This window comes from Patella vulgata, chromosome 1 (assembly GCF_932274485.2).
Source record: "Patella vulgata chromosome 1, xgPatVulg1.2, whole genome shotgun sequence".
Lineage (NCBI taxonomy): Eukaryota > Metazoa > Mollusca > Gastropoda > Patellidae > Patella > Patella vulgata.
The window spans coordinates 81,436,624-81,450,030 of record NC_065879.2 but is presented as its reverse complement, the minus strand read 5'-3'; the positions used below and the strand labels follow the sequence as shown (position 1 = coordinate 81,450,030).

The window sequence follows — 13,407 nt, the reverse complement described above, 5'->3', positions numbered from 1 at the left end:
CAGTTTTCCAACAATGGTTTCAAATTAAATATTAAAAATACAGAAACGCCTACTAAAACAACACAACAATTGTAGTGTCATAATATCAGGCATTATGTGTGATACCATGTAAAATACTCATTATCATGTCGTATGAAATGGGGTTTAACGTCCCACTGTTCTGCTCCTATACTGCTATGAGGGAAATTGTGCCCGGACAGCGGCACTACGGCCTACTCTTATATCGAATTCCAACTGTCAGGGGATCTTTAACGTACACGCAAATGTGTACACGGGACCTCGGTTTTTCGTCCCATCCGAACGACTAGACAGCTGTCCTTGTCAGGCCCTCCGTCATGAATCACTGACAAGGGGGAACCATGCCGGAAAATCTGGATGAACTTTCTCGACCTCCAGACTAGCGAGCCAGCGTCTTACCCACTTACCCATCGTGATCCCCCCATGTACTTCATAAACCCATACTCATAATATTAGGTCTTAATTTACACATTGTAGCCTGGAAATTAAAATCATTTTTGTGTATTTTTGTCTTGAATTGTCGCCTTGTATGTAATATGTAAACTAGACTGTACGTATTTGTCAAGATAGAAAGCTTATTGATGTTTTTTTCAGGCGTTAAAAATGACTCAGGCGGAAGTGGATTCAATTGCGCGTGCCTTTAAATCTAAAGATTTCGCCGCCCTTAAGACGGCCGGTGTCAGTGTTAGTGGTGTTAATTATCAGGTTTCGAAAGTACTGAATGGCAATGAAGTGAGTATTATTAATAAATACTTAAAGATACCTTTCCGTGTGGGGGGTTGGATGGCTGAATGGTTAGCACGTGCGCGCTGTATCATAAAGTCTGTCATTGAGTCAACTGGCGTGGTTTCGAATCCCCGGTTGTACGTGACAAGGAGTAGGGTCGCCTGTCCAGCCTCGTGGGTTTTCTCTGGGTCCTCCGGTTTCATCCCACTGCTAAAGACCCTTACGCGCAAGCGAATTATGGAAATAAAATTGAACCATATGTTAGTCCCGAAATGACCTAGTTTGTGTCGAGTGGACGTTAAACCCCATTTCTCTCTTTCTCTCACCTTTCCGTGTACAAACCGGGTGGTGTGATGATATTGATATATTTGGACTAAAAAGCAAACTAATTAATCTATCAAAATTTTCCTTCAAATCCTACTCAAAACATTGTTTTAACCCGCGTATAACCCTACTATAAAGAAGTCATGTTTGTGTTACGTGATGACGCGGTACCTAGCAACGGGTATAAAACCGGGGGAGCATTCATTGCACATACAAGACGATGTTGTCTTTAATTACTTATTTGACCTCTTACCTTATTATCAAACTCCTTATAATCATCTTAACAATAAACTTACTATTCTCAAGCCAACCATTAATATAGTTAAAAGCAGTATACGTTTTAAAGGACCCAAACTATAGAATTCGTTACGGTACTCTTTAAATAAAACTTTAAATAACTTGAATCTTTTCATGAAAATACTTTTCCTTTACCTCAAATGTACTCCAAATATATTATCCTAAAAAATCCCTCCGCTCTATATTTCTTATTACAAGTATATATATATATTCTGTGTTGTATCTCCATATTATAAGCATGTACATATTGTATACTTGTTACTACATGTTATATCTAGCAGCAGTAGCTAGTAAGGTTTGATATAGAATACAATGAAATTTGAACAACGGACACGAATGATTGACCAACAGAGTTAGTTCTAGAATAAGATTCGTTTGTGTTTAGAATCTCATTAATGAACTGAGTTGATGAATCGTTCTAAGCAATGGAATTTACAATAGACAGTACTTTATAATATAGATGCTTTGATAAATAAAAATTCTAGATTTATCTTTACAAACTAGGTTCATATGTTCAGATAAATGAGCAAATACTTGATCCAGATGATCTCTATAGGGTGATTTAAAGATTACATTTTTACTGTTTATTACATTCTAGGTTTTCGCTAGGAAGGCAAAAAACGGTGGCATTGTAATGATGAGTACAAAGCGAGGTAAATCATTTCTTTTTAAATATACATTTCCGTAACAATACTTATCCAATAAATTTATGGCTACTTTGGTATGGAAAGTAGAGACAACCTTGCTAGAATACAATGGGTGGTATCCTTAAATGGCGCTACTAATGTGTTGTTGATCTAATGGCGAACGGTTGTGGGGACAATGCGGAAATAAAACTTCAAGTAGGCGATTAAATGACGGAAAGTTGACCGAGGATAATCTAGGTTTTGCTTAGGTGCCGATATTTATTGTAAACAGACAGTATACATGACCCCAATTGATTCTCAATTAATCACGTCATATCTATCAATATGGTGGTGGTGTGTGTGTGTGTGTGTGTGTGTGGGGGGGGGGGGGTGCTTCGTATTAAAATGTTTTGGGAGACGATTTCAAGTAAGTTTTTGATAGATAATCCCACAGTTTGTACGTTTGAGTGCATCTTGTTGTTTTAAAAGGCAAAGATCTAGAATAATTACAGTATCCCCGAGAGAATTTTCAAACTGATAAACATATGTTTAAAAATTATTGGAGAGCGGGGCGGGGGTAAAAGGGAGTACAGGCTGCGTCGTTGGGGATGGGATGATCACCAAAAAAATAAATGAAATGAAATGAAATGGGGTTTAACGTCCTACTGTTATGTTCCTATAGTGTGCTATGAGGGAAATTTTGCCCGGGCAGCGGCACTATCGCCTACTCTTATATCGAATTCCAAATGCCAAGGGATATTTTACGTGCACGCCAATGTGTACACGGGACCTCGGTTTTTCGTCCCATCCGAACGACTAGACAGATGTCCTTGTCAGGCCCTCTGCCCTGCTTCACCAACAAGGGGGAACCACACCGGAAAATCCCAATGAACTTTCTCGGCCAATGCAGGGATCGAACACCCGACCTTCAGGCTAGCTAGCCAGCGTCTTACCCACTTAGCCACCGTGATCCCCAAGCTAGTAACGAAACTAGACGTATCACGGGAATTCAGATAGGGGTTAAGAAATATGAGTTCTTGCAGACTTTCAAAATTTTATTCACTGAAGATGATATTTATATTTCAGCTGTGGTTATTGCCCATTATCGAGAAGGCAGTAAAATGGAAAATGCCGCAAATGGAGTTGAGTTTGTAGCCAATTATCTATAAAAACGATAACCTATTTCAGAAAATAAAACTATTCAGATAGACAGTGTAGTTGTTTATGATAAATATATAAATATGTACATACTAAATAGAGACATTAATAACAGTATCTCAATATATCAAGGAACGGTTACGGATATATCTGAGAATTCGCCGCCTGAACGCGAACAATGTTCTAAGACCAGGGCCGTAACTAGCTCAGAGCAACGAGGGGGCAGGAAGTGTTCTCAGGGGTGGTGTAAAATTGACAAACAATGTATATCTATTTTTATTATGGTCGAATTTTTTTCACGGGGGAGGGGTGGTGGTGCAAAACTTTTTGCAGGGGGGAGGGGGGGGGGGGCTGTCTTAGACAACTATGAGTGCTGGGTCTTTTGATCCACTACCAAACTCCATGGTTTTTTTTTAATATTAAATTCAGGGAAAAACTAAACCACTCCATGTCTTAAGGCCGTAAATGGAAAGATTGCAAAATCATATTCTAAAATACAGGAACAGGTTTCTGTTCACATATCTTAAGCCTTGTCGGCAAAATCCCTCTTGAGCAAGCTGACTTTAAGGTACTATATGGGTGTTGAGAGAGAAAAATGAAATGAAGTGGGGGTTTAACGTCCTACCAATTGGGCTAACGAAGACGTGTATACGCCATGTAGTGTGCTATGAGGGAAACCTTGTCCGCATGGCGGCGCTGCGGCCTACTCTTATATCGAATTACAACTGCCAAGGGATCTTTTACGTGAACACCATTGTGTACACGGGACCTCGTGTTTGGCCCCCTCCGGACGACTAGACAGCTGCCCTGAACCACTGACAAGGGGAAACCACGCCGGAAAATCCCAAAGAACATTCACGGGCAACACGGGGAGCGAACTCGCGACCTCCAGACTAGCGAGCAATCGTTTCACTCACTTAGCCACCGTGGCTCCGTCGTGAGAGAGATGCATGCATAGACAACTATGGCTGCTGATGAATTCCGGTGTTAAAAAGTGTCAATCATCTGTGCTGTGTAATTACTGTAGAAAGGGAATTATTTGTTTATGGTTCAGAGGGGAGGGGAGGGGAGGGGAGGGGGGAGAAGTATGTTATTAGTTGTCTAATGTATCTGCTTCATATCATAGGGTTCGTCGTCGATGACAGGGTGCTGGTTTCAATCCAATATTTATAGGTGAAAAGAAGTAGGGGAGCCCGCCTAATACCAGTGCTATAGGAGTAGAGTGGCCAGTCTAATGCCAGGGGGGTTTTCTCCTCAGATTTCCTCCCCAATGATAAAGGAATAGGGTAACCTGCCTAATACCAATGATCTGTCTTCTCCGGGACCCCTCCCCACAGCTAAAGAAACGTGCGCACAGAAAATAATTGAAATAAAGATAAACCATTCGTTAATCCAACAATGACCCGGTTTATGGTGTATCGAAATTAAATGGTGACAAATCTTTGAAATTCCCTTTCCGTATAATATCAGAAATGAAATGAAATGAAATGGGGTTTAAAGTACTACTGTTCTGCTCCTATACTGGGCTAATGAAGACAGGCATACGCCAGACAGTGTGCTATGAGGGAAATTTAGCCCGGGCAGTGGCACTATCGCCTACCCTTATATCGAATTCCAACTGTCAGGGGATCTTTTACGTGCATTCCAATATAACCGAACGACTAGACAGCTGTCCTTGTCAGACCCTCCGTCTTGCATCACTGAGAAGGGGGAACCACGCCGGAAAAGCCCAGTCGGGGCAGAACCGTAGGGCGTTAAACCTCATTTCATTTTATTTACATAAGTTTATAGGCCATTATTTTAATCCTTTTATTTATGCCATTTAAATATCAAAATCAAAGCGCATACGACATGTAGCTGAAATGATATCAGAACTCCGATAGATAAAAAAAAAATATAAACAAAAATAGAAATATGGACTAACAAAAATAAAAAAAATTAACTAACAAAAATAAAAAAAATTAACTAACAAAAATAAGAAATATAAACCAACAAAAACAGAAATGCTAAAGGAAATAAAACAAGGCACAAGAACTAAACATCTAAGAATGATCGCAAATAATTGATGTTTTAGACATTGTTCATCATTTATAGTTCGTTAAACGTGTCATTACTAAATATAAAAAAAATATAAATTTTAGGCTATTCTTTATATTTTGTCAAACGTGTCATTACTAAATATAAAAAAAAATATAAATTGTAGACCATTCATTAGAAATTTCCACAACTACAATTAACCGCATTAATTGCATGTGTCGTTTTCGCAAACCAGTGTATTAGAAACATTGGCGTTCGTTCTTCTGTTTTAGTTACATCTGCATTGACCAATTAAATAACAGAACATAATTTCGACAGGTAAATATCCTCCCATCGTTTTCCCTTAGGGCACGCGATTGTGGGTTAGAGTAAGGGTTAGCGCTAGCACTGTTTACCTCTCGTGACCATGACGAAATCTGCAGGTGGCCTCAATATTTAAACCTAACCGCGATCGCATTTGTATTGGTGGAGCCTAAGGCCCTTTTCGAAGAGCGTCTATGGACGGATCCTGCGATTACGCATGTATTTTCTATTAACGGATGCAAACACACGATACGAGTCCCCATGGCATAAAAATCGCAATAACCATGACAAATATTTTCAAGTCTGTTTTTACCAAGATGTCATCAAGAGGGTGAATATAAAGTCATCTTTGGTTACAATATAGACATCCAGTAAATTGTCAACAACATATTCTTCTAAAACACTTTTAAGAACTTCAGTACACTTCACGGGTGCCGCCCCGTTGTCGCCTGAAATAAGTGAACAAAATATCAGTCCCTACCATACAGACAAATATTCCACAAAGATTAGTCTGTATGGGTAGATTATCCGGTCTTTTGTGTGGTCATGAACGAAATCCACTTTTTGTTTGCCAGAGAGCGTCATACTGGGAGTCAAATAACGCTAAAACAATATATCGACGCCCATGAAAATAATTTATGAATTGCCATTGCGCAGTAGCGGATCTGGAAACTGAATGAGTTGGGGGGGGGGGGGGGAGGGATTTCCAAATTTAGGGCGCCATCACTGATCAGAAATGGGACAGAATCTCGAAACCTTCCTGTCAATTCAACCTGTTTTGTGAGAGTTGACAGAACATTTGTACAGTATATCGTCCCACGACACACTCACTAGGTACTACGCCACGCTTATGGGCGCTACTTTGTCTCACTGGAGAGGGGGGGGGGGCGCTTACTTGGTCTGCTATTGCAGGAATGTTTGCATTGGCTTTTCAATATCCAACACTCCTAAATTTAAAAATTTGTAAAGTTGAATTTTTCAGGGATCATATCGTTGGTTTTTATTAATCCTAATTCATCGTTATGATTCATGTTTGTGTAATAATGCATGAATTATTGGATTTATTTCGGAATGGGGTGCAACTCCTTCTTGATTTTGGCTAAAAAGTTACGTTTCACAGTTTTTTTTATGTGGTTGATTATCCATTAAAACTGTGTCAAAAGTAGACAATTGGCCCAGACCCTCTGAGAGAGCAAATATAGACAAGAGGCGACACCAAAGTATGGATTCAGGAATTTGTTGTCTGGAGAGTGGGCGTATTTAATTAACAAATAAGATCCCGATTGGTCAACCATTTTATATGCCAGTAAAGAACTGAGATTAGACCTACCTGAACCTAGAACCGGTAATGTTATAGATGTATATCCCTGTGCATCAGCTGTGGTCAGTATCTGACTGTAAAGTCCTCGTAGATTGGATAACCAATCATCCATGACATCAGCTGAAGGATTCGGGGGAATTATCGCTTGATATACTTCACTGAATTGTAGATCTCCAGGCTTGCTAGAATAAATATGCCAGTCCTCAAAACCATCGATATCTTGAACTAAGCTCTTCAATGAGTTAACGTATTCAACGCCACCTTTCTTTCGGAGTCGTTTAGCAATAACCCCTTCGTCTTCTGCTTTCCCATAATTACTAGTGATTATGACGTCAGAATGAATATCAACGACGTCATCTTGGCGTAAGTGTACAACTAAACCATTGGATAATTTATGTGACGAGTGTGCCATGGTAGAGATGTTGGAGTCTAAAATAGAATAAAAAATCTAGATAGACAAGATATTATTTCTGCGTTTAACGTTATGAAGTGTGTCGTCTGCTGCTTGTGTCACGTGGTACATGTGGTGATAGGTGTTTGAGCAGGTGCTGCAAAGGTTGGAAAAGAGGAGTTGAGAATGAGGATGTTTTGGAAATTGGAATTATGAATAAACCACGCGTAATCATACTAGACCAAAAGCGCACGCGTTAGATCATACGTGGTGATGGACAACCAGGATATCACATTTGAGACTATATGTTCAAGAGACTGGCAAGCAGCCCATTTAAATTTATGCCATAATTTCTTTCCTGATTTACTTTTCTATTTTTTTAAATTCCAAATATTCATTAGGATTATTCGTAAGAGTTAGCTCGATCAAGACGATGGTATTTACCGTGAGTGATTGTAATATTGCCCATCATAAAACTGCTATTATTGTCGGAACAAATGTGTATGCTTTCTGAGTGTGTTGGAAATCCTAGATCTAGCGCATAAATTACTGCCCATTTTGGGTAAATTATAATTCAGTATGATAAGTCAACAGAAATCCACCATATTTACCTTCAATGTCTTCAGTTTCATTCTCCTGTCCATCTTTTGTTTTATACACATCAATATCTATTATTTCGTCCATCTCCGTATCATCTGTTAAATCTTGGTCATCGGAACTTCTGGTAGTGACACATTCCCACATTAAATATTTCCCTAATTTTGTGATGGTCGTAGAGTTATTGGTGACGATATTGACCTTACGGATACTCGATACTGTATAATTCTGTATAGAGTTAACCAGACCTTCAATACTTTTGTCAATCACATCTGAAATAATTTAGATTTGTGTAAAATGTAATGTCTTAATAGAATCAGCGGATTTAAAGTGAATTAACCACAAATCCGATCTAAAAAGTCATCTGCAAGCGAGTGATTGCATGCACGACACACACTGTCCGTCCTCCATTTCATCAATGTAACCAATCACTTAATCCTGCTACCCCCAACTCAAAATCCTGCATCTTCACAAAAAACTAACAGAAAATGTACTTTCAAACCCTTTTTTTTCGATTTCATCCCAAAAAGTAAAATCGCCTTGGAAAAGGCAGAGAAAAAAACTAAAATAAAAATGATTATAGATGTTGGCTTTTAATGGTGCCCTGTGTCCTATTAGCTATAACCATAATTCAACATGGTCAACAAAACGGTAAGCCAAAGAGGGTAAAGAAAGGTAGCGATACTCTAGACTAAAATGAGTATGTATTACTGAGCGACGTTTCGACATGGATTCTATTGTCTGTTATCAAATGGGCCAACCAAACTGACTAACACATTGTAATATAACAAATGAAATGTGGTTTTATGGCACGTCAGCTCCAACCGGGATATATTGCGCCAAACATATGGTGAATATTACGAGACAGGCTAAATTATATCACAGAAAGTAATATATAACAAGTGTATTGTTTAATAGTACAGATATCAATACCTGTATTTGCAACAGGGAATGTTATGGATTTGTATCCCTTCTCATCAGCTGTAGACAGTATGAACTGATAAAGATCTTGAAGATTCGCCAACCAATCATTCATGACATGATTCGAGGAAATTATCGCCTGATATACTTCTCTGAATTGGAGATCTCCGGAATCCACGGGATACATCCGCCATTTTGAAAGACCGCCTGCCCTTTTGAGTAACTTGTCCAAAGAATCTACATATTTCTCTCCGCCTTTGTCCCGAAGACTTCTACCAATCTGTCCTTCACATGCAGGTGTTCCATACATATAACAGACAAGTATGTCAGCATCAATTTCAACCACGTCTTCCTTGTAAACAAAAACTACGACGCCATTTTGTAATTCATATTGGACCGTGGTGCATTGTTCGTTTTCTAAAATTGAAGAAATAGTTTAATGAGTGGGAGAGGGGCACGAGCAGGAATGTATCGTTAACTGTAATCTAGACGTACTGTTAGCGTAAATTATGTAATTTTGTAATTGTATACTCGGCCAAATTAAAAACTTGACACTGATGAATTTCAACAATTTTTTTTTTCTGGTAAGTCAAATAAATTTTAAAGTGTTTCTAACGATAGTAAGTAGTAAGAAGCCTTTAATTTCATAAAATTGTAAAGTCACGTGGATCACGTGACTTTTGAGCATATAAAGATGATTGGCCGTCGCTTAGCCCCGACCTTAATCCTATTGAACACATCTGGGACGAACTGGGTCGACGTGTTCGTCAGCAAGTGAATCCACCACTGACTTTGCAGGACCTTCAACATGCTCTTGCTAAGCAGTGGCGACGTCTTCCTCGGGTAGTGTTTACTAATGTTCTGAGATCCATGAGAAGACGTTGTGTGGCAGTACGAGACGCTAGAGGAGGCCACAACCGTTACTAAACACTTTATTCCGATTGTTCTCCAAGTCTGTGAATTTCATTTTGGGGGGTACTGTGACATCACGAACGTTATCAATGTCAAGGACTTTCGGCGAGACGTATTCTTGCTTTCTGTTGATATCAAGGTCGTCTGTGCACAACATAACACTAAAATAGTTGCCTTAAACCAAATATTAAAAATCTAGTCCCAAAAATCCCGAGTGTCAAGTTTTTAATTTGGCTGAGTATATAAGGCTCTTATAATAAATTGTTGTATTCGGGTGATCGACAAATAGTAGGCGTGTCTCCCACACGTGTTTAAAAGTTAATCGTTAGGGAATTTACATTAATCAGACTGTTAGATCTTTTTGTTAATAGTGATGATCATTGAATTAATTTGTTATCTATTTAACCTAGTATTGCTAGGAACTCGGAGAAAACTGATTCGAAGACATGGTCTTACCCAAATCATTGTCATGTTTTGGACTGTTTTTGATCTTTAGTCTTGGTATCTTTTTTACAACGTTTTTAAGTTTGCCCACGCCGTTTTGAACTGCGTCCGAATCAAAGAAATCGGTAACATTGTAGTAGATATCTGTAAAGAAGTCTCCAATATTTTCCATAATATCTTCCACATCTATACCATTTTCTGTGGTCGTTGAAGTTGATTTCGAAGCAATGGATTTTAAATCTTTTCGCAGTTTTTGCAAGGATGAATTGTCATTTGACACAATATTAACTTGCCTCAGATATTCCCGGTTGTGTTCACTTAGAGCATTAATAGTCTCCTCGATACACAGTTCTGTTGATCCACCTGTAAAATCTATAATTTGGACAAACTTTGTTTACAATTGATTAAAGAATACATCTAATAAAACGATTATAACTAAATTAAATTCCATATTCACTGGATGACCAGTTATTTAAACATACATTATGCAAGAGCTAAATCTGTCTATTGTAGGTCTTTCTTTAGGCCGGAAATGTTATCTAAATTATTAATTAGACATTAATTAACCTATCCAGACCATAACCATAATCAATTCTAGATGGCATCGCTAGCCTGTGATTTTTAGTGGATTATGAGCCGATTTACTGCATAACTTTCCTTCACGATTTAACGATTAAATGGATAATCGAGACTATGCTGTTTATCGTACTGACTTTAGTAATGATGATCGAGGCTAGGCGGAAATTTCAATCGCTTAGTTCTCGGTTCATAGTGGATGAATTTGAATGAAATTTTCAGCAAATTGCCTTTACATTATCTAGTTTTTAATTATTATAGTGAGAACTGCCAACTCGTTATCGAATCTACCATAATGTATCTTTAATAGAATGATTTGAATAGAATGTGTACCATTTTTTACAAAAAGGTGGAATATCTCGACCAGTTACGTTAAAGCAGGTATCTTTATTACAAACCTCCCCGTTCCTAAATTACTTTAACTTACCTGCACCAAGCACAGGCAGGGTTATGCTAACATATTTTTCTTTACTGGCCTTCTGTAAAATCCTTGAATACAACTTTTTAAGATTGGATAACCAAGCTGTAATACCGTCAGAAATGTAGGGTGGGATCTTGGCTTGATATACACATTTAAAGTTTAAATCCCCAGCCCATGTTTGATACACTTTCCAATCACTTAATCTCTTTTCCTTTCTGTACAGTTCGGCCAAAGAGATTGCATAACCCCTACCACCACCCTCTTTTATTCGTTTAGCTATTTCACCCTCTGCTTCATCACGTCCATAATTACTGCACACCAAGACATTAGCATGTGCGTCTAATAAATCACCATCACAAATATTTACTTTTAAACCATTTTGGAGTTTAAAACATACACGTTCAGGTTTCTTTTGTGTACTGGGCAAGCTGGTAGTTGTACCTAAAATGTATATTTATAAATTGTGTTCAAGAGAGAATTTCAAATATCTTGTAAAACAGTGTGATAGGTACATGTAGCTACGAGAACATAGCTAAAAACGTTGAGATATACTGATGTGCTTGTTTTTAGCTACGATTGGGTGCCTTTAGTTCCAAGTGGCAAACTCAATTTCTTTATTAATACATGTAACATCTTAAAAATAGGATAAATTTATACTATGACGACTAATTAAACTTACAGAGACCAATGTAGTGGCACCACTATCGCCTAACTCCAAATATTCGGGTTTAAATTAATAAAGCGTTTTTTTTTAAAGAAAAATATTGTCAATTTTGCTTACTGAGCCCCGATGTGATTCGCGTTAGGCTTTGCTACGTGGAACTATATAGCACCATCTCTTATCTCGAAACACGGAAGGTTGAGAGATGAAGTTTGTTATCTAAGGTACATGTAGTTCAGTTTATTTGAAGAATGTAGGCCAACTCATCGACATGTATGTATACCAACTGCCGAGCGGAACCAAAATTCTGAGTTATACAATATAGGACAACGGGAGAGTTTAATGTCCACCCAATACTAACTAGGTCATTTCTGGACTAACATATGGTTCGATTTTATTTCAATAATTCTCTTGCGCCTGTGGTCTTTAGCAGTGAGGGTGGGGGCAACCCACGAGGTTGTACACTCGACCCTACTCCTTGTCCCACTGGAATGGAAACGTACGTGAATTTCACACTTACCGGGTTCAATTCTCTGAAGTGCCTGTTTGAAATTAGTTTCTCTAAGACAATCCTTAAACTTTCCGTAAGCTCCTGGGCCACACCCCATTAGAACTTGAAGTATTTCACCGGCTATAGCCTTACTACCTTGTGGTTCTTTTTTGTGGATTTTTTCTACGTCGTCAGAATCAAAGACCTTTTTGGAGAACAAAGCATCCAGCAAATCAATTGGTTTGCTAGACAGGGCATTCTTTAAGAATACAAAGTTTGTCTGAATAATGTCGGATTCTGGTAGACAACCTCGAGTAGGCACGTGTCTTCCACCTTCAGCCATTTCTATTAACTACAAACAAAATAAAAAATAGGTTTCATTATGGGCATGATATACATTGCAACTATATAGTAAGTCTGGATGAATGGGATTGAGAGAATGACTTGATTGTAATATATACTTGTATCTTGTGTAACCAGTCCTTGATATATAAAATGTTAAAACGAACTGATTCATTGTTATTCCTGGTAATACAAACTTCATAACTAATGAGAAGATAACCATCCTATCTACTGACAGAGACACATGGAATGTCCCACATGCCTGTGGTGCCCTGGATGGGAAACATATAGCCCTGACAGCCTCCGAAGACTGGAACCATGTACCACAAAGGTTTCTGCCCAATAGTGTTAATGGCCTTGGTAAATGCAGATTACAAATTCATGTGGATAGATATTGGTGGGTGTGGAAGCCAGTCTGATGTCCAGATCTACAACCATTCAGAACTAAAAGAATGCTTAGACGATGGCTCCATCCACATTAAATTATAGAAATAAATAAATGAACACCCCAATAATAAACTCAAATATGAAAAGTTTTATACTTGCGCGCATTAACATTAAAAAGTAATTAAGTATAAATTATGGGTTTTTAAATTATGCAAAAGTTTTATACTTGCACGCATTAACATTAAAAAGTAATTAAGTATAAATTATAGGTTTTTAAATTATGCAAAAAGGTCTAAATAGCAATGATTTTATCCTCCATAAAATGAATTAGTACCACAACCCTACAAATTTAATACTAGTAAAAATATATGATATACAATAAGAAAAACATTTTAAAACAATCACCTACCCACAAGAAATAAAATAAAATAAATAAAGTATTGCTATTGACCACG

The 13,407-nt window shown here is 38.0% G+C and overlaps 1 protein-coding gene and 1 long non-coding RNA gene across 2 annotated transcripts; one reads left to right on the top strand and one right to left on the bottom strand.

Annotated features, from left to right (window-relative positions):
* The first annotated feature begins 630 nt into the window (after window positions 1-630).
* Window positions 631-3,148, top strand: LOC126825150 (uncharacterized). The gene is made up of 3 exons (XR_007681812.2): window positions 631-750; window positions 1,964-2,018; window positions 3,078-3,148. It is a non-coding gene; the product is annotated as an uncharacterized LOC126825150 (long non-coding RNA).
* Window positions 3,149-4,587: 1,439 nt separating this feature from the next.
* LOC126824227 (uncharacterized) lies at window positions 4,588-12,571 on the bottom strand. Its single transcript, XM_050553419.2, has 7 exons — window positions 12,254-12,571; window positions 11,079-11,513; window positions 10,088-10,447; window positions 8,732-9,136; window positions 7,813-8,070; window positions 6,820-7,239; window positions 4,588-5,938 (listed from the first exon to the last, which is right to left on the bottom strand). Exons 1-7 carry the CDS (start codon window positions 12,564-12,566, stop codon window positions 5,799-5,801), a joined length of 2,331 nt encoding a protein of 776 aa, XP_050409376.1. The 5' UTR covers window positions 12,567-12,571; the 3' UTR covers window positions 4,588-5,798.
* Between the last annotated feature and the right edge of the window lie 836 nt (window positions 12,572-13,407).